This window comes from Typopeltis vanoorti, chromosome 6 (assembly GCF_054136105.1).
Source record: "Typopeltis vanoorti isolate ZY-2024b chromosome 6, IOZ_Tvanoo_1.0, whole genome shotgun sequence".
In the NCBI taxonomy this organism is placed as follows: Eukaryota; Metazoa; Arthropoda; class Arachnida; order Uropygi; family Thelyphonidae; genus Typopeltis; species Typopeltis vanoorti.
Genome location: NC_143554.1, coordinates 155,783,668 through 155,806,565, shown reverse-complemented (window position 1 = coordinate 155,806,565; position 22,898 = coordinate 155,783,668). Strand labels below are relative to the sequence as shown.

The 22,898-nt window shown below is 35.6% G+C and overlaps 1 protein-coding gene across 2 annotated transcripts in view; it reads left to right on the top strand.

Annotated features, from left to right (window-relative positions):
- LOC150106127 (TNF receptor-associated factor family protein DDB_G0285149-like) overlaps positions 1–22,386 on the top strand; it is a 246,739-nt gene extending 224,353 nt beyond the window's left edge. For both annotated transcript variants that reach the window (XM_090393876.1, XM_090393875.1), the window contains one exon: positions 20,518–22,386. In XM_090393876.1, coding sequence (XP_090250002.1) covers positions 20,518–20,715 — 198 coding nt within the window. In that variant the 3' untranslated portion in view covers positions 20,716–22,386. The remainder of the gene's footprint in view (positions 1–20,517) is intronic.
- The last annotated feature ends 512 nt before the right edge of the window (positions 22,387–22,898 follow it).

Genomic DNA, 22,898 nt, shown 5'->3' with positions numbered 1-22,898 from the left:
TGTTACTGAGATACTAAATTCTACTTTTCTTATCGCATCAAGTTAATCCTATCACATACAAATTACAAAAGATCTCTTCTAAACAATTCTTCACTCACAAACGAGGTTAACTTTCTAAGTAGAGACTGTTCACAGAGTTCCTTAGAATAAAGTTCTAAAATTCACAATCGTAAACAATCTTCTTTCTTCTAATGAACATTCACACAAAATTTAGAGCAATTGCACCTTACTGACTTTTTTCGCGTTGTTCTGCACCACATGTTTGTCTGGATATTTCTCATCTATTTTGGCTGTCTCTACGCCAACGTAGGGGTTACGCTATTTTCATTCTTTCTGCCAGAAACGGACTCAAAATCTTTGTGTTTCAGGAACAACTTGATGGGGCTTTTCAGCGATGGCTTGATTCTGCTAGGACTGGAATTTTTACCTACAGCTTTGAATAGAATCCAGCTTCATTTCTTTACGAACGCTCGCTGCCCGACATCACAGACTTCACCCCCCCCCCTACGCGAAGCTGCCTGCCAACTTCCGAACCACCCAACAGGAAAACGATACGACAAGAGATCAAGAGAATGCCTGTGTTCCAGGCCCAACCCCCTTTTATACTCCTATAGAGCGCCCTCTTTTTCAGCCCCTTTTTGCACACGATCCTTACTAATTTCACCCTTTGGCTTATCCTTCGTTTCTACGACGCTGATATACTCGGATTCATAGAATACATGGTTACGTGATTTTCCGAATAAGCTATACCCACCAGCGTTATGCTGTACACGTGTAGCTTTAGGCCTTCCAGGAATTAATACTTAACAGCTTTATGATGACTCGCAATAGATTTTACATAGCTTAAGTAAGGCTTAAATTTAATTCACATTATCCCTCTTTTTTAAGACATACAAAGTGAAATCTCAAATTAATCACAATAGCTTAAATAAAGAATACTAATTTTTACATAAAGTGAGGAAGTTTCACTTTTAATTACAACTGATGTGCAGGTATTTCTCTATGTTTGCAATTTTTATATGTTAGACCCTAAATGAATGATTTCTTTCCAAGATTCCTTCACCTAGGATCTAACAGTGGATTACTAGGATGTTGACATTGATAAAGCAAAAATGGGGAGGTTATCCCTCTTTCCAAAGCTGTGATTTGGCCACATGTTTACTTCTATGCACAAATTTGGTCATCTGATTTTCTGGGGAAGTGGCGGAGAGGATTTAGAGACAAGTGACCAAGCTGGTGACAGGTCTGTGGAATGTTTCCTATGAGGATAGACTGGAGGTTCTGTGGGTTGTAAAGGGTAGCTGACAGATGGAGTAGAGTGGATATTATAGAGTCTATAATATCCACTATAATACCCTTTATAACTTATAAGTGTCTATAATATAGCCACTTATAAGTTACTAAGGGGATTCTGTAAGATTGACACAACATAAATTTTTCAGTACATGGGGTCACACTTGGAAGTTGTTTGAGAGTGTGGAGAGTAGTGAATGAGTGGAATGGATTGCCAGAGGTGGTTGTGTGTGTCACAACAGTGAATAAGTTTAAGAAGATGTATGATAAGTATTGTGTGAATAATGGATAGGTGCAAGTCTATAGTGATGAATATTTTGATTCTATGGAGTATCCTTATAAATAGTGATGATAATAATCTCTCCAGTCTATTCCAGTTTCCTTCATTATTTGTAAAAACTTGTTACACTGTACATTACCAAATGCCTTTTCTGAATCTATAAAAGCAATGCACGTAGCTTTACTTACTTCACTTCTTCGGTCTATTATTGTTCTTATTGCTGGTATTGCTTCTCTAGTTCCTTTACCATTCTGGAATCTAAACTGATCTTCATCTAAATAACATTCAGTTTTTGATTTTATTCTATGCTTTGCTATATTTAGTATGATATTTCAGGTGTTGATGACAGTTCTTTATTATGTTTGAGATAATTCTGAAGGAATCAGTTTGTGATGAAAATTTATTTAAATAAAGTTTTAGAATTATTTATATATATTGATTGATTGATAGGCATTGATAAAAGAGGACAGAAAAGAGAGTGGCTGTGTAATTAGTCAGGAGATATAGCTGAGCAGTGTCTAAAAGAGTACGTTAAGTGCATCGACACTAAGTTCTGTCTTTAGGCTGTTCTGTTTATCTTGTCTGTTGATATGCTTGTGAATATGATTTAGAATTAGCAGGTTGAGAGGGGAGAAGGGAAATTTCCAACTAATGATGATGCTTTGCATTACTTGCAAACAAATTAGTTTTAAGGAATGACTCAAATGTGAGATTCTTATTCAGCAACTTGGATAGATATTGCAGGCAAAGAAGATTGGATTACAGTTATGTTGATGTCATTCATAAAAGGTTGGAAACCTCTACGAGCATAGAACACTGAGCACAGAAAATCATCTTCCATGTGATCAAGTGAAATCATGACCATGGCACTAAAGATGCACATATTTTGATTTTTGTTGGAAGCAAGTTATTTGTCACCCTATCCTTTGAGATCAAAGGATTTATATATATATATATATATATATATATAGTATCCTATTAATTATGGTACCAATTTTATTCAGCAGATCCACAGAATTCGTAGTTTCAGAAAGTTTTAAAATTAATCAACTTATTTCCAAATTGTCCAATTTCTGATTTCTTATTTGCATTTTCAGACAAATTATTTTTTTATTCTTCAAGATGGCAGCCACCTGATTTTGAATCCCCTTTTTCCCCCATTTTGTACTCTGTCCTGTAGGTAGGTAGGTCTTAGATTGTTATCTACACGTCTGATATTTTGAATATGAACTTGAATTAAATGAAAAGTATATGTTTAGAGTTGACTTCCTATACTAGTTTCTAAGAGGTAGGCAATCAACAGTAGTAGAAGTAGTAATATATTAATTATTATTATTACATGGGCTTACACCAAGTGCATAGACTTGTCATGGGAGGCCAAATACTATTCACACAGTGAACAGTATCATACTGCTCCTGAAACTTATTCACTGACAGAAAATTCACAGCCATTTCTGGCTCAAGCAGAAAATCTAGTCCTTATTCCTTTGATACACCACACCTAGCATTTGTGTGTTAACACACACAAATACTAGGTGTCACCACTTGTGTAGGTATAATGTTATGCTAAAAGAGAAATCTAATATATCAAACATGCCATTGTAACAAACTATTAATGTGGTCTATGAGTTTACTATAGTGATAGTCAACTGTACCTCAACTGGAATAATACACCCTCACAAAGTAATTACTCATTAATTCAACTGTTCCTTCCGTTTCTGTCACCTCTCTGCCATCAATGTTTATTACCATAATCATATTGTGATTATGGTAATGAATGCTTCTTTTATTTGCCATGTAACAAAAGAATCCTTTGAAATTTCCCTTGGATCACTTAATTTCCTATGGTTACCTTGCTGGTAAACCTTCTTGATTTACCGGCAAGTAAATCAAGGTCTGCACTGTTCATGAGCTTGCTGATTGCAGTTCTCTATATGTTTCATCCACATTTTCTTTTCTTGCAACTCCTGCTTGATGATTGCTACTTATTCATTTAATGTCCACTTGCTGTGTTGCAGTCTGATATTGCTTTCCTCAAACACTTCTGCCTTATTCTAGGCACAATCTGTGTGAGGTCTAATCAGAGCTTTTTATAGCGGAACCACAACCCTTCTATCTCTTCTAATCACAGTCCGTCTCAGTATTGCAGCAATCTTCTGGGTTATCTTTGCCACTTTTGCTATATGTCCCCTTAACTTCAAGTCTCTATCAGTCATCACCCCAAGGTCCCCTGCATCCTCCACTTCATCTAGTATACAGTTCCTCCAACAGAATATGCATCTGCCCAGCTTCTTCATATCCTCCTGAAGGGCTACCACATCAGCACTATTACTAATAACCTTTCCTAGCTTCACATCATCTGCAAACAATTGAATATCTCTCTGCAATCCATTGAGTGTGTCATTGATATAAAGGTTAAACAATATGGGTCTCAGTACTGAGTCCCAAGAGACTCCACTCGCAACCTTCTGTCTCCTTGATACTGCTCCCTTATACACAACCCTCTGATATCTATTAAACAGCCAATGCACAATGCATTTCACTAACCTAATATCCAGACCTATATTCTGAAACCTACTGTATATGTCGGCATATAAGACGATACTCCAATACTACAGAAAACCCCTCGAAATCATGGGTCATCTTATACAGCCAGTATAAAAAGGGAAGCTTAATTTCTTGGATGAACACATAGGTAGTTACAATACATCGTTATATAAGAAAATAGGCAGTGTTTATAAACAAATTAGATTAATTTTTTGTTACATAAATTTATTTAAAATATTAAGATGTAAGTCAAAAAAAAACAAATAATAATTATTAACCTCAATTTTCATGTTAATTTTCTTCATCATCTGTTGAAAATAATTCTTCACATTCATTGTTTAAATGATCGTCATATAGATCCCAGTTCGAATCAGGTGAATTGATTTCATTTTCATTGTCATGAGTGTCCCATAACAGATCATCGTCCATACCATCCATAAGATTAGAGATAATACCACACTTTTTAAATGATTTTATTACAGTCTCTACTTTTACTTTATTCCATGCTTTGATTACAAAATTGCACAACATATCAAGTGATGCAGCGCACATAGATCCACCATTTGTAAATGATTTTTCACCAGTCAACATCCAATTATTCCACTCTTCTCGCATGTGATCTTTAAATGGTTTGTTCAAGCAGACGTCTAGTGGCTGCAATATAGATATTAAACCACCTTGTATAACAGCAATTTTTGTGTTATTTTTTTCTATAAGACTTTTAGTATTCTCAGTTAAATGACTACAAAACATATCTCATACTAATAAACTGTGTTTCTTCATTATACTGCCTGGTCACATGTTCCACACATTATTTATCCATAATTTCACACTGTTTTCATCCATCCATACTTTTTCGTGAAAATGTACAAAAACACCTAAAGGAAATTTTATCTTAGTTTTACGTTTGAAGATGATCATTGGTTTTAACTTGGTTCCATCAGTCAAACATGACAACACAACCGTAAACTTTGATTTTTCATGATCTGTACTTTGGACTAGCACACTCTTACTACCTTTAGATTCCACTGTTTTATTGCTTATCATACCAAAGCTCATAGGAGTTTCATCCATATTTCCAATATTTGGCAATAGCTGCCACAGAAATTTAAATGCTTGTTACACAGAAATTTATGTTCTTGTCTCAACTCAATAAATTTATGGAAACCGGTGAGTTTGTGGTGAAGATCTGCTGGGTTTTTGAGCAATTTTCGTTTTTTGTCGTATTACCAGATTTTGTCTGTTCATAAAATGATTACACCATCCTGAAGTAGCTTGAAATTCTATACTTTCATCCGGATTTAATCTTGACCATTTTAGTGCATATGCTCTAATTGTATTTCTTGTAACAAGATAACCATTCTGTCTTTGTTCGAATACCCATTCTGCAATGTGATTTTCCAGTTGCAGACATCGGGTGATCCTTGTTCTCATCGCACATTTTTTCTTTGGCAGTTTTTTAAAATATCTTCTTTCTTCCTCCATTCTCTTACCATCTTCTTGGTTATGTCAGACTTTCTTGCAGCAGCACAGTTATTAGTTTGCTTTGCAATTTCAATTACTCTTATTTTAAATAGAGCTTCATACTTTCTTTGTTTTGTTGCTGGGTCCATGATTTTAAATGATAACAATTTTAATAAACATAGAATTTTAAAAACATTCAAAATTAATAATTAAAGTTGGGGCTAATCACTTTTAATTAGGGTAATTTGCTTAAATACTAAATCTATGCTATGCAAAATAATAACGGATATGCATAGATATAAAAATAACGGATATAACAACAATACCTAATGTTGCATTAATACAAGAAAGAAGAAATTTGGGAGTCGTCTTATACAACCGACATAAGCTTAAAACCTAAAAATAGCCTAAAATTTAGGTCTTGTCCTATACGCCGACATATACGGTAATTATCAGGCTTATCATATGGCACCCTGTTAAATGCCCATGTGAAATAAAAAAAAAAGTAATTTCTCCAAAACCTTAACAACTACAGAAATACCAACTGGGCTCTATTAGAACTAATTATTTCAGTATTGAACTACATACAAAGATGTCAAATAGAAACCGTGTTTTAATTTGACTAGTTTTGTAAAAAAATTTGTTTCACTTCATTAGGAAATAGCATGAATAATTAAAAAAAAAAATTAGAAGAAAAGTAATAACAGTTAATATTTCTAATGAAAAATATTAAAATTAGTCAGATTAAAACATAGTTTCTGTTTGACATCTTTGTGTGGTTTAATACCAGAAATAATTAGTTCTGATATGTCCTTTCTCCACAGAAGCCTACACAATGAGAAACTGGCCTATAGTTTGATACTTCGATTCTACCACTTCCCTTATGCAATGAAACAATCTTACCTCCTTCCACTCCTTAGGTAGCTTTCCAATAGCCAGACTTTCATTAAAGAGCCAAGTTAATGAAACTGTCAGTTTAGCACATTCTCTTAAAACACCTGGTGAAATCCCATTGCCTTATTGACATCCAGAGAACTTAGTATTTGTAACACACTCTTCTTCCACAATCATTTTCCACCTTCTGGATACATCACAAAAGAATTTCTTCATATTCTTCTTGAATCTCAGGCTAATCTCTTCTCATATTCAAGTTTTTCCTTCATCACCATGCTAGTCAATTTCCTTGCCTGCATCTTATATTCCTTGCGCAACTGCTCTCCACCCATCTCTTTATACTTTTTCCATAGCCTTCTTTTCATCTGCAGTTTCTGTTTGTTATTGTTATCATCCACTTTACACCAAATCTTGTTCTCTTTTTTTAATCAAGGTATACAATTTGCCATTGCTGCTAATAAATAGTTCTTCACGAGTTCCTATGCACTGGGCATGCCTCTCTTCTCCCTTTCAATTCTTCCACCCATGGAACTTCCCCAAGCTGTCTTCTAAGATTATTATAATTACCTTCCTTATATTTCTACATTAATTCCTTTCTTTTTGACACCTTTGCATGCCTACTCATCCCCCCAAGTCAAGACCACATGGTCACTCTCTCCAACTGGGTGCAGGGATGACATTTTGGTTATAATCAGGTCCTCTGATGCCAGGACCAAATCTAAAACTCTTGAGCATCTTGTTTCATCTACTGCATTTTACCTCAGGAATTTGTCCCTCAAGAATTCCAGACATTCCATTCCGTTATTGCTACATGATGTTTCCTCTTTCCAATTTATGCTGCTGCTGTAGTTAAGATTTACCATAACGATCATTTGCTTTGCAATTACCAAACTCAACTGTCTAAACATTTCCTGCTCCTCAAACTCTGTATTCCCTGGCCTATAGCAACATTCCACTAAATATAAGGCTATTACACTTTTTTTATATAATGTTCATCAAGTAGCTTTATTTTATTGTCCTACATGTTTTGCCAATTTTTTTCTATCGGCATCTTCAGGGAATACAAACTAGTAAGCTATATGAAGGTAACAGACTAGGTTATAACTGATGATTCTAATTCATACAAAAAATTAGTATTGAACGAGGCAATGCGCATGTCTCGGGAACGTGATTTATTCGTTATGGCTCATGATGTAATTGTCATGAAAGTTCATTTCTTTGATGTTTAATGATCTGATTAAAGCTTTCCAAATTTCTGGTAAGGTTAGACCTTGATTCTTGTTTAGGTTTTCAGTTTTATGGGCGACTGTAGCTGCTTCCTTGAAGGTTCTTGAATGGTAGTTATCTTCTATATAGGGCATAAGGCTCTTATCCCACTCAATGTGATGGTTAGAGGCAAAGTGGCAAGAAAGGCCTGAAATGTCTTGTCTGTTGTTTCTGACGTATTCTATGTGTTCTTTCTTTCTCGTTTCAAAGCTTCTAGAGGTCTGACCTACATAACTAATACCACATGAGCAAGGTATATTATATACTCCAGAGTACTTGTAGAATGGATGAGGATCTTTCGGTGATCTTAAAAATTTCCGAATAGTGTTAATTGGCTTAAATGCTACTCTGATATTATATGGTTTTAGAAGGTTAGCTAATTTTTTGTATGAATTAGAATCATCAGTTATAACCTAGTCTGTTACCTTCATATAGCTTACTAGTTTGTATTCCCTGAAGATGCCTGAACATTATATAAAAAAAGTGTAATAGTCTTATAAATAATAGTCAAGAAAAAATTCAACACAATTCCACTAAATATTTTGTTCTGCTCACCCTCACCTCACACCATATACTCTCAAAACCAGTTCCATTGTCCTCTAATTCCTCCAGTCTGAGTGGATGTAACTCATCATAAGCAATACTCCACCACTGTGTTACCCATCCTATCCTGTCAAAATACAGATAATTCTCCCTCAACTATGTTTCACTGATCCCAGTAATCTTTGGTCCAGTTGAGGCTATCATTGCCACTAATTCATGTCCTTTATTCTTGATACTCCTGACATTTGTATAAAGAAACAGCAATGAATTGTGAGTAATTCTACATCTATTATTATTCACATCAGACTCTGTTTGACTCTGCATAACACGATACATCCCCCCATCTCACCTAAGTGTCTATTCCCATAAGGCCACTCCTGCTTCCACCTTGACAACTCGAGTTAACCGGCACTATTACTCCCACTTGCTCTGAGAATAACATTCTCTCCAGATGCCTATATCCTTCCCCAATGAAATGCAGTCCATCCCTCACATACATCTCTCTTCTATCTTCAAATGCACACCGAGTGCATTTGAGGATAGAAGAGTATTTATGCTGCTACTTTATCTTGCTATCATGTTACTATCATTACTAATGCTCTTCTCTTCATTATCATATCAAGGTAGCACACTGACTATCTTTCCTCTCACACCTTTCTGTTGTACATCCTCAAGCATAAACCTCAAATCTCTTGCTACACGATTTACACTGCCTTGCAGGTCATTTGTACCCATCATCAAAATCATGTCATCTACTCTTTTGCCTCACTTAATTGCAATAGTCACACTCTTTATCATTCCTCCAAGCAAACATTCCTCTAGCTTTCTGTCTTGCACTCTACAAACCATTGAATCTTTATACATCACACCTCTCACTGCTCCATTCATTCTTGCTTATTTGCATCCCTCTCTCTCTCTCTCATTCCCACTTATCTCTCCATTCCTAGTTTCTACATTATCTTACTTTCCTCCCAGTCCCCTTGCCCTCAACTACTACTACTCCCCCCCCTTCTATCATTCCCATAAACCTCTCTCACTCTTTCTCATCTCACACCAATCAGCCTTCCAGCACCCAAATATCCTTCTTTCATGCTTCTGAACTCATTCTTCAAACATTCCACCTGTTCTCTCAGTTTCTCTGTCTCTCTCTCTCCAAGCAACCTACTCTTGCATTAACCACTAAATTTACTATACCCATTTCCACATGATGTTCTTGGAGGCATATAAGAAATCGAGTAAACCTGATGTCAACAAGGCCATGGGACTTGATATTTCACCACATGTCTTGAGGGAATGTTCCAGAGAGTTAACAGCTTTAATGTACGTTTTTAACATGTGTCATAGATTAACCCAGGTCCCAAAGGAATAGAAAGATGGGAACATTCTTCCACTTCATAAAGGAGACGATAAAATTAAGGCTTCAAAAATTCTAGGTCAATCGGCTCTGGAGTTCAAGGTCATGGTGTTGTAGAAGCTAGTGAGTACAAGGATTCAGCACTGGGTGGACAGTAGTAGAATTTTCTTTAATGCACAGCATGGGTTTGCTAAAGGAAGAATGTGTTTTTGCAATCTACTTACTTATTGTAACAAGGCAACAAATACATTGGACAAGAGGGAGTCATATACAGTAGTATGTTTAGACTTTGCAAAGGCTTTCAATAGATTGCCACATGACAAACTAGTAGTTAAACTGGAACAGGTGGGGTTGGATTGTAGATTAATTAGTTGGATTGACTGTCTGATAGGTATCAGCAGGTTGTGTATTGAGGGGAGTGATATCCCAAACCCACTGACGAGACCTCAATAAAGGTCGAAACCAGTATGGGTAGTTCCCCCCTTAATGCACAGCAGTATACACGTCCCCAAGGAGATGTGCAGTGCATTATGGGAGATACTGAGACAAGGAGTTAAGAGCTTGCTCCGCCTTTGCTGCGAGGTGCTCGGTGTTGTACTAACTTACCTCAGTCCTGAAGATATTTTCAGGTGCAAACTTTGTTTGCTCACACTTGGATAAAGGATTAAACTAAATTTATTATAGTCTAACCAAGTGAAAAATAAACTTTCAACATCTTTCTCTAAATCCAGAGTAATTTAATAATAAGGTGGCACACCTTTTGTCAACTCCTGTAGGTAAGGATGACCTCTCCTATTGCTTCTGCCTTAGTATCTCCACTCTGGGCCTGGCTCCCACTGACGAGATCTCAATAAAGGTCGAAACCGGTATCGGTAGTGGCCCCCCCTTAATGCACAGCAGTATACACATCCACGAGATGTGCTGTGCATTATGGGAGATACTGAGACAAGGAGTTGAGAGCTTGCTCCACCTTTGCTGTGAGTTTCCTGATGTTGTACTACCTTACCTCAGTCCTGAAGATGTTTTCAGGCACAAACTTTGTTTGCTCATACTTGGATAAAGGATTAAACTAAATTTATTATAGGAAAGTCACTAGTTTTTTGGACTCAAAACAGAGGTCTGTTTTGGGGCCCATTGTTGTTTAGTTTTATATGTAAATGACAATGGAAAAGGCTGAAATGGTGATATACAATTGTTTTCAGATGATACAAAGTTGGGGACAGTTATGAGAAGTAGAGTAGATGTAGCTTTGCGAAAGGATCTAAATAGACTATTTGAATGAGCAAGTGTGTGGGGATGTCAGTTTAATGTTACAAAGTGTAATGTTTTAAAATTTGAGAAACAAAGATGGGATGCAGAGTATAGGATTGGCGGTGATATTTTAGAGGAGGTGGAGGAGATGAAAGATTTGGAGGTTATGGTGGATAGGAAGTTGAAATTTCATGGACATTTTGCTAAAATTGTGAGGATTGCACAGCAGATTATGAGAACAATGTAGAGAACACTGACATATAGAAGTTAGGATGTTTTGATTTCATTGTATCAGACTTTGATCAGGCTGCATATTGATTACTGTGCACAGATTTGGTTGCCAGGTTTTCAGAAGGATGAAGAGATGTTGGAGGGGTTGAGAGACCATTGACTGATTGGTTTCTGGTCTCTGGAATGTGGAATATGAGGACGGATTGAGAGAATGAAAATTACAGCTTAATGGATAGAAGGAAGAGGGGAGACATGATCAAGATGTGTAAGTTGGTAAGGGAGAATTACCTTAGATTGGTGTGGAAGAGATTTTTCATAGAAAATCTGAAGACTGGAGAAGAATGGGTGGCCATTCCTGGAAGCTGCATAAGGTAGTGTGAGCAAAGGGGGAAGAGTAAGGAGTAGGTTTTTTGTGTGAAGAGTAGTAGGCGATTGTAATGCATTGTCGGAGAGTGTGGTAAGTGCAGGGACAATGAATGCATTTAAGTCGAGTCACGATGAGCTGTGCATGTGAGAGTGGGACCTCCCACAATGACTCTCTTGACTCATTGAACCATGGGAGTGTCCATTGATAATAATAATCTTTCTTCCTATCAATCACTATCAATCATGCTGCTTCTCTCTCTCTCTCTGCTTCTGATACACTGCTACCCCAGCTACTTAAATCTAAACCGATAAAGGTCATGAATTTCTTTTCATTTTCGACATCTTATGCAGACATATTCCACGGTCTCTTACATGCGACATTTCTAACTGCTAGAATGCAAACACATCCTTGCATCAGGTCAAATTCCAAAGAAGTAGAAGGAAGACAAGATTGTACTGCTTCATAACAGAGGTGATAGAATTCAAGCATCAAATTTAAGCCTGTCTGTGTGTCAGTTATTGTGGTTAAAATGCTGGAAAAACTGGAGAATCAGGATCTAGAATTGGATTACCAACAGTGGTATTATCTTTGGTGGATAGCACGGTTTTGTTACCTGGAGGTCATGTTTTAGTAATCAACTTACTTATTATAATAAGGTGACAGCAGCATTGGATGTGGGAGATGGATATACAGTAGTATGCTGAGACTTTGCAACGGCTTGTGATAGATTACCACATGATAAGTTGATAATCGAATTAGAGCAGATGGAATTGAATATTAGACTAGTGCATTAGAATTGTGATTGCCTGTCTGATAGGTATCAACAAGTTTATATGAGAGAGCAATATGTCTGAAGAGGATAGTCACTAGTGGTGGCCTTGCCTGAGGGGTTTGTTTTAGAGCCGTTGCTGTTTAACCTGCATGTTAATGATATGGGGAAGATTTGAATGGTGATTTACAGTTGTTTCCAGATGATGCAAAGTTGTGACAAATATGAGGAGTAGATCAGATGCTGTGGCCTTACAAGGAGACTTGAGTAGACTGAGTGAATGAGCACTGGAGTGGGGGATGCCAGTTCAATGTTGCAAAATGTAAAGTTTTAAAATTTAGAAGAACGTGAAATGTAGAATTTATTCTTTTAGTGGGGGTATATTGTTGGAGGTGGAGGAAATAAGAGATCTTGGGGATGAGTGTGGATAACAATCTAAAATTTAGTGGATATATTGTGAAAATTGTGAGGGCAACACATCGAATTCTGGCAATGATGTGGAAGGTATGACTTGTAGAAGTAAGTAGATTCTGGTTCCATTTTATGAGGCTCTGATTAGGCCACATATGGACTAGTCTGCACAGATTTGGTCACCTGGTTTTCAAAAGGATGAAGAGATGTTGGAAAGGACCCAGGGGCAATTGATTAAAATAGTTTCTGATCTCTGGAATGTTGAATATGAAGAAAGGTTGAGACGATGCAATTTGTAGAGTCTAGCAGATAGGAAGAAAGGTGATATGATAGAGATGTACGAGTTAGTAAGGGGTTGTTATAGGATTAATGTTGAAGAGCTTTTTTATAAAATGGTCAGATTGGGGGAGAACAAGAGATTGTCCCTGAAAGCTGTATAAGGAGGTTGTGAGCAAGTGAGTGAGAAGATGATTATTTGCATGTAGAGTTGTGAATGAGAATGCATTGCCTGAGAGCATGGTATCTGCAGAGAATTTGAATGTGTTTATGACTTTGAACTGTTTGTATGGCAAAAGGTCCTAATAGATGATTCTGACTCCATGGAGTGTTAGGATAATAATAATAACAATAATAGAATTTTTATGTTGTCCCATAGGATCTAGTGGCTAGTAGAAACTTCATATTCTTCAACATCAGATTTCTCAGCTTGGAGGAAATGGATATATTCAATATGTTCTGATGTTCTTATCGTTACAATGGGAGAGAATGCAGGAACAAGAAATCTGGTACACTCTCTGGTAAGACAAATGCAGAAGTTTGTTTTTTGCACAAGCAAAACACAACTCTGTCTTATAACACACAAAAAAAGAAACCCTTCTTGCCGTGCCTTACTTTTGACAATGCCCAAATCCCCATGCATTATGGCATGTATCTTTTTCAAATAACATTAATCTGAAATATCTCTTAGCATAAACATATTAGAAATATTGCCATCTCTGCCTTCAAAAAAATCTGTTTTATTTTTTGCTCGAAGGATTACTTTAATTCCAAACAACTCCTGACTATGCAAATCACAAATCTGTTTGACCATTGAATATTGCTTCCAAATCTAAGTTGATCCTCCCTAAGAGGGGGGGGGGATCAACTCAGAAGATGCAAACTCTTGTAGATGGATTACCCATAAAAAAAAAAATTAAATAAAATAAAATAAAAAAAAATTTAAATTACAGAAGATGGCAGGGAAACCAAAGAGTGGCAATTTGTTACAGGATATGATGCCACACACATGCCTGAAAGCTTTGGAAATGTCGAGAGCATCAGTATACAAGCTTCTCTGAACATTCCCATGGCACAGGTCCAGTGGTGGGTGATGTAACTATGAGGTCAGCTGTGGATCTTGAATGGCAGAATCAGCACTTGTGGTTGCTGATTAATTGGTGGTCCACTAAAACTAGTAGTGGAGGAGTTGGCTATTGATGACTCTCTCCATTATTTTGGAGACAACTGATGTAACATGGCAGTTGCTAAGTAGTTTTAGGACAGACTTCTTTCACCAGTTTTGGATTATAATGGATATGAGATTGCTTCCATGCATTGGGATAAATATTGGATATGAGAATAGATTGTAGAGGTAGTGCAGGTCGGGTGTTAATTCTGGAGTAAAATGTAATGTGTATCTGCAATGCTTATGCAATTTTTTTTTTCTTTGTGGGTTTTTGTTTATATGTATTCTTTTTATATATTTGATTGTATATATATTTAAGCCCTCCTTTATACATATATCAGTGGCGTTGTGTGCCCATTTCAGTTGGGTGTGCTGTCATTGCTTATGCAACCCACGTTACAAAATTCACATCAGTTTGACCGTATGATTGCATTTTTATCGATGCATGAAAGTTTTAAGAGTGTGTGTAGCACAACAGGTGCTCAATCTTAATTGGTCCAATGCAATTAATTGTCTGGAAACAGCATAACCCATTTGGTATACAAATGACCCCGCAAATGAAGATAGATACACTACTATTTGCAGATGATCAAATAGTATTAGCTACATCAGAAGATGACTTACAAAGATCATTAAAATCATTAAATGATATCTCAAAGCAATATAATATGACAATATCCAAAGAAAAAACAAAAATAATGGCATTCAAAGGAGAAAACCCAATAAGAAGTAAAATAGTGATAGACAATAAAATACTAGAACAAGTAAACACTTTCAGATACTTGGGATGTGATCTATCATACGAAGAAGAAAAAGACATAGACACTAAAATATCAAACTTTGTCAAAGTAAATGTCATAATAAATAGTATATTTAAGCCATCCCTGGTACAAAAACACACTAGAATCAGACTATATAATGTCTTGTCAAAACCAACTCTACTATACGGAAGCGAAACATGGACCACGAAAAGGAAAGATGAAAAACGAATTCAAACAGCAGAAATGAAGTTCCTCAGAAAAACAGCGGGATATACTAAGTGGGACCACAAAACAAATGAAGAAATCTTACAATCCCTAAAAATCAAACCAATTAATTACTACATAAGACAGTATAAACAAAAATGGCTAGATCATTTAAATCGAATGGACAACAGCAGACTACCAAAAATATTATACAGATACAAAATAAGTGGAAAAAGAAGAATCGGAAGACCAAGAAAGAGTTGGCATGAGACCGGAACAGGCCACATGGCCTATATTCCATGATAGGAAGAAGAAGAAGAAGAGAAGAAGCAATTAATTGTAGCATAACTTTGAATACTTTAATCTATCAATTAATTGCAAAGAGTGGGAGACAATGTGTTTGTTTTAAGATACTGTATATTAGAAAACAATAATGAAGGAGAATGCTATATTTTATTTGGTATATTTGAATTACTCAAAGGTGTAAAATTTGGAAGAGGAGGACAAAGTTTACCTCCTTCGATTACAATACTGTTTCCCATTGTAAATATAGGGAAAAAAGTTATAAATTTATCAAAAATTATACGTTAAAAACTTGTCTACCACATCAGTTCACACTTCACACACACAAAACAGATGTAACTCAAAAAAAAAAAAAAAAAACAGCAACTCATGACAAATGAACAGTCAATTGGATTGGTTGACACAATAACCAGTCACAGCCTCTAGGTGTTATTGTCTCAGAGCTCATCCAGCCTCACCTGAGCAGTTTAAAACTACTAGAATGCTAAGAATTCGACCTGCTGTGCCATCTGTACATCTCTTAACGCGAATGCGATGCAATGTTTACATGTTAAAAATCGCTCTATGAATGTATTGTATGTGCTCTGTTCTTTGTTTAATATAATTGGAATCAGTCGATTTTAGTTTGTAACAGTTTTTTACTTTTTAGTGCCTTACATCAGTTATGTACCCTGAAGATGCCAACAGACTTAGTTGGTGAAACTAGTTGGCATAACTTAGTTGTTTATAATATACACTTGATCAATATAATCCCAATAAAAGTTTTTCTAGAGCAATGTTTACATGTCAAAAGTGTCCTCTTCATGATGCATTAGTGTATTTTGTTTACTTTTAGGAATCACACGAAGTCTGGAAACAATTAGGAGTCTTTGGCAGAAATAAATGCAAAAATAAATAATGGTGATATTGTTATTGGGTGGATGAGCACCACACACCTGGAATATTCGCCCCTGATACACTATCTTTAACTTGCAGAGTCAGTTTCTTTTCCTACTAGACAGCTTTCTATACAACAGTTATGACTCTTCTGGCCTATTAGTTATGATTTTCATAATTGTGACATCCTTATGAACATGGTATTCCTTCCACATCATCCTCTTGCTTGATAGGATTACACATCCATTTGACTCCTACCCTATTTATTCTTGAAACTCTTGGACAAATTTTGATATTGCATCATTTAAGTATTTTTTAAATGCTTCCCATGCACTGTCGATATTCTTTCCATCCAGCAACTGATACCATTGCGCTGAACTCAGTATACTTCTCAGTTGGTCATAATTTCCTGCTTTGTAATTTAGCATGGAACATTCATAAATTTAGTCACTTCCCAAGTGAGTACCAGAAGATCACTGTCACCAGTAAGAGGAAAAATAGTAACATCTTTAACTGAAACACTCTGACGCTATAAATCAAATCTAACACTCTTTGACCTTGAGTTCCTTTTGTCACATGCTGCTTGAGAAACTTGTCTCACAACAGCTCAATAAATTCGGTTTCATTCTTTTCATGGGATTTTAATGCTACCAATCAGTGTTTGGATAATTAATGTCTCCTATTATGATTATTCTTTTCACACCCATCATCTTTATTTAGTAATGCATTTCATCATCATCTAGCAACCAGTCCACCTGGTCTGTAACAACACCCCACTATGTATTTTATCTTATTAGATTCTACCTCACCAGGTGCCTTCAAACTCACTGCCACATGAAACCTATTAGTGGTATTACAATTATAGGTCTCAACACTAACTGGATTTAAGTTATCCGATATCATCAGCACCATGTCCTTCCTCTCCTATCCTGTCTATCTTTCCTAAATATACTGTACCTTTACACTCAATACTAGTTAGTATGTTTGATTTTGATAGCTGTGTCTCACTAATTGCTACTGTTGTGTCCTGAATAAACTAAGAAAGGTTTTAACAAGAATTATTCAGGACACAACTTTAGTTAAACATAGGCAGAGAATGTGGCATGTTGGCTATAGACTAGAAAGGTAAATTTATGTATATAACTCTAGATAAGGTGCAAGAAATATTGTAAGACCTAACCTGTAATACATGTGGGTCAGATAAAGAAATTAATTAAAGCTGTTAAATTTATTTAAGAACCCCATTACAAAGTGGCAAAGCCTGTAAGCCACAGTCCAAGGGTCACCTTAACCGTCCTGTGTTACGTATACCAAAAAAGGGGGGAGGTAGTTATAGGAAAGAGAAACTAGAGTGCCTTCCAAGAAAAACACAGCAAGCGCGTGTGCGATGTGATAGAGGGAGCTGGACACCATGATGTAAACCCACGTAACCGCATTGGTGGGCATTGTGATAGCCGAGAAACGCCAAGCAGAAAGAAAGAAACAAAAAGGTCAAGCAAACCCCATGAGTGGAGTTTGCTTGACCTCTTTGTTTCTTTCGACGGAGAAGTTCCTAGCTGGCCGTGGAAGGCATTGGTTCGCCTGTCGCAGCGTTGAAAAGGGTCTAGCTATTTCCTAAGATTAGGATAGCTGAGAGATGTCGTGCGATGGAAGAACCAAATAAATGCCGTCCGTTCTGGCTATGCTCCTGAGTCATATCGCCCTTCCCGCCGAGAATCTGGCCGTATAGTTTATCAAAGGTGATCAGACAAAAGGGTGAATGAGGAAGCCTTGATAACTGATATAAACATACAAAAAAAGTTCCTAGCAAATAACTCTGCAGATGCTCTTAAAGAATATAGAGAAAAATGTAAGATAACTGAGTTATGTGTAAAAGTAGCTAAACAAAGTCACAGGAAAACTTTGGTAAGAATATAGAAGGTAAATAACATGAAGGTGGCAAAATGTTCTGGAGGATATCCTAGAAGTCTCAGTAATCACCTTGAAAGACTTAAATAAAATAATCATGTCAGAACAGTGGTAGAAAATTTACAAGATGATCCCACAAGTTAAAAAAGTAAAAAAGTTACTTAAAAATGTATCTTCCTAGATGTCACACATTACAAAAAAAAATCAAACTCTTTGGTTCCTGTGCCCCCCCCCCGAAGACCTATAGTAGATGCCACTGATGCATCATGCAACAACAAATTGTCAAAACAGCTGGCTAACTCTCTTATCCCATTCACTGGACTTGCCATATCCTATATAAAAACTCTACACATTTAAAACCTTGATTGAAAATCTAACTTTAACTAACTCGCCTACTCCCCGTATACAGGAATAAAAAGGCGTTAGCTGATTTTTTTTTTTTTTTTTTTAGATATATTGGTAAGCTTTGACATCACCTCACTGTTTGCCATATTCCCTTAAATGACACATTAACACTCTTAAAAAAACTAATTTTCTTCTGATATCTTTGATCTCTTTTCCTTTGCCATCAGTTCTGGTTATTTTTCTTGGAAGAACAAAATTTACAAATAAATAGAGGGAACTGCTAGGGGTTCTCTCCTCTAGCCAATTTTTACATGGAAAATTTTGAAAAACGAGCCATAGACTCGGCCCCTCTCAACCCATCTATCTGGTTAAGATATGTAGATGATGCGTTCTTGATTTGGCCTCATGGTCCAGACACATTAGACTCCTTCCTCAGTCACCCCAAGAATCCAGTTTATGATGGAAAAGGAAAATACCAATACTTTATCCTTCCTAGACACCTTAGTAACACACCTTCATAATGGTGACCTTTCCTTCACTGTATATAGAAAACGCACTCACACAGGTGTATACATTCACAAACTCTCCCACCACCACCCCTCTGAACAATATGACATTATTAAAACTCTAACCAATAGAGCCCACAATCTGTGTTCCAATGGATCCTCTCTTTCAACAGAACTCAGCCACATACACACCTACCTTTCCAATGGCTACAGTGATTAAGAATTTAAAAAAATAATTAGTTCCTTCCCCATTCCTCAGTCATCATTTCAGGATTTCAGAAATGCCATCACTATCCCTTACATTTGTGGCACATAAGAAAAAATAGCCAGGTCTTTATAAAAGTACAACCTCTACATGGCTTTTAAATCCTACTGGAAACTTGTTACCCTTATCCATTCTACCAAATATCAACTTCCTCCTCTCTGTGCCTGGAGTATATAAAGTACCCTGTTCCTGCAAGCGGCTTACTTCGGACAGACAGGCAAATCAATGACCATCCATTTAGAAGAATGTAAATCATACATCAGTGATCATAACTATGGTCAATCTGGCCTTGTAGACCATGCATTGGATACAACCCACAGAATCTCCTGGAAGAAAAACACTTTGCTCCACCATAGTAAATTCAAAAAGGAAAGACTGTTTTTAGAATCTGCAGTGGCACTCAGAAGTCGACCGAATTTGAATAAATACGGATGCATGAAACTTCCCAAAATTTGGGAGACACTAATTGTCAGAGGTCCCACTTTACATCCTAGGCCATCTACAAATTCCCATAGAGGGCTCACCACTTAGATAGGACTTAGTCACCCACATGTTTCATTTAGTATAATGTTGTCTTTGTGTGTGTGTGTGTGTGCGTGCGTGCATGCTACAAGACGTATTTGTAATCCCTGAAGATGCTTCAGTGACTGAGACAAAACATTGGAAGCGTTAAAATATTTTTAATCCTTTCCTAGTGCTATAAATATTACATTAAACCTCCAACATGAATTAAATAAGTAGATTTGTTATACCAGTAAAAATATCTGATATTTTTATTAGTATCAATTAAGCAAGTGGCTCTCAGTCTGAATTGTGTTATTAAATTTTCTTTCTAATTACTTATAGCTTAATTTTTTTTTTTTTATCAGCAGATCATTCCTTATTTGAATTTTTATATTTTCTGAGGACCAGTTCTCGTTTAGTGTTTCCTGAAGTGACCACACTGTACAAAACACTGGTCTAGCGGAATGCATGTTCAGAAAGGCTAAAAATACAATGATGAACGACATACATGCTGATATGGAGGTGTGATGATGATGTATATATATTATGACAGTTGCATTCTGCAGTAAAATTTTATGAAATGAAGTATAAAAGAACATGCAATAATTTTGTTCTTTTTAGTTTATGCAATATATTAATTTGCTTGAAAATATTTTCTCTTAGCAGAAATTTAATATACTTTCTATGTAAAGAATTAGTGTTTTTTATTATAAATACTTTTACTTTTTCAGCAAAAAAATCACTGCCCGGTACCATTCTGCACAATCCGTAAATGTAAATTGAATCAGCAGAAACTTTATCAAGTCATGCAAAGTGAAAGACCAAAACGTTCTTCTTCTTCCCCTGTGCCTTCTGAGGACATTAATTTCAAAAGACCTCGTCTTCTTCTTGCCACTAAAGATTCTCAAGTACCTGTTTCTTCTGACTAATACGCTGATTTGAATAAGTAAGGATTTATGAGAGAATGACTAGCATCTTTGATGTGCACCACTCAAACTCATCAAAACTCGCAACATTCTACTTTTAAAGATTAATTTTAGTTGTATACAGAATCAGTAAAAACATAATTAGTTTCTAGCATTTTCAGTAGTAAACCAAAATCATTTATGATAACAAATATATGGAACATGTATACGGAAACTACAGGTAACCTGATGTTAGGTTCCATAGAAATGCCACGTTGTATAAATCGTTTTATTCAAGACTCATATCACATAGAAAAAGTAGTTATGTTCCAATCACACATAATGCATAAATGTTTTAGGCAAAATAAAATAAAGTGCATATTTTAATCTAACATTTCGAAGATGTTCTTTATTTACGAGTGGCCGGATGTCGTCATCACTTGAAATCTCTTGGACATCATTTGTATAATTCTCGTTGCATACTTCGGCTGGTTTAGTTATCAAGAAGTCAGTAATAAGACCTTGCTTACCACTGTGCTGATTTTTTATTAAGTTCATAATATCAGCTAAACAATTATCCAATTGTCTTGTGAATTTTCCGGAGTACTCCATTGAGGGATCATTATCCATAAAATAACTTCCTAACTTTCTTGCCAAGTCCAATCCTTCTGCTAATTTCTTTAAACTGAATTCTTTAATGGATTCATCACAATCAGAATCTTCAGCAGAACTTTCCCTGCCATTTGGTTCGACGTCATCTATTAATTGTACCAGTTCCTCTTCATTTAAATCTATTTCCCCATCAATTAATTCACTAAATTTTTTTCACTAAATTCACTTTATTTGTGTAAAAAATAAATATTTTACATAAAAAAATGCATTACATATTGTATGTAACTCACCAGAAAATAAAGTGCTCACCTTGAAATTAACACACACTTATGATTTTTAATGTGCTTTCCTGGCAGAAAACGAAGACAATTTTCAACAATAAACACTATATAGTAAACAGTTGACGTACATGCGTGCTAAAAAGTATTTCCCCTAATATAAATTTGCCACTTACAACTACATGCACAATACGGGCTGACACAAATTTAACAAAGATAAATTTTTATTTTTAAGTCACGTGGTGAAAAATACATGAAAAGATAAAACCTTGCTACAATTTGTAGACTGTGTTATATCGAAATGGTGTTGTATAAGTACCATGAACAAGGGTTACTACAATTTGTAAATCATGTTATATGAGAGTAACCTGTATTTCTTATTCCTCAACAGGAAATGCATAAAATCTAGCTTTTATGCATTTGCCTTTTTATCTATACTATCCAGAAAGAAAAGTCACTCCTGAAAAGTTAGATGTTTTAAAAATAAATTAAAATTAAATTTTAAATATTAAAAAATATATAAAAGAAAAAAATCTGAATAGTTCATCTAGGATTTATATTATGTGTAATGTGATACCATATTGGTTTTTGGTTGGGAGTCACTGCAATTTTGATGGCAGAAGTACGTTTGATTACACTATATAGGGAGCATACATTCATTTATATCTGACTTTTCAAGCATGAATTTTCTCTGTTAATAGAAATGCATATTCCACTTTGGCAGTGAAGGAACAAAAAAGTCTAAAACAATTCAGGTGTGTATATTCATGTATTATTTCTGATAAGAATTAAAATTTGTATGAAAATTAAATCTACTGCAAATTTTTTTTATTAAGTTTTTTTTTGTATAATTACAAAAAGTACAAACACTGCAAGATTACCTGTCATTGCTCCTGAAGACTAAGTAAAAATTATATCACCATTTCATTTTCATGCTTATCTCTCCATATTTGTTTATACTTAAAGTCATGATAATTTTTTTCATTAAGGCACTGAAGAAAGCTAAGGTCTCAGGATTGAGTTGATAACTGCAGGATTCTCTATGCAGATCAGAATGGGTAAACAAAGAAACACTTTCTTTCTGCTTTCAAAATATTGAAAACAGAAAGGAAGCCACTAGCAACATCTTGCAAAAATCTGTTTTAAGGCTGTTATTGTAGAACTTTCATGTTGATGATATGTGGAGAGATTCAAAATGGTAATATATTGTAAAAATATAATGTTAATTATTTAAATTTTGATTAACTATGTCTTAACTTTTAATTTACTTTATTCTGCTTCACTAAGTTAGGACTCGAAACTTCTTTATCACAAACT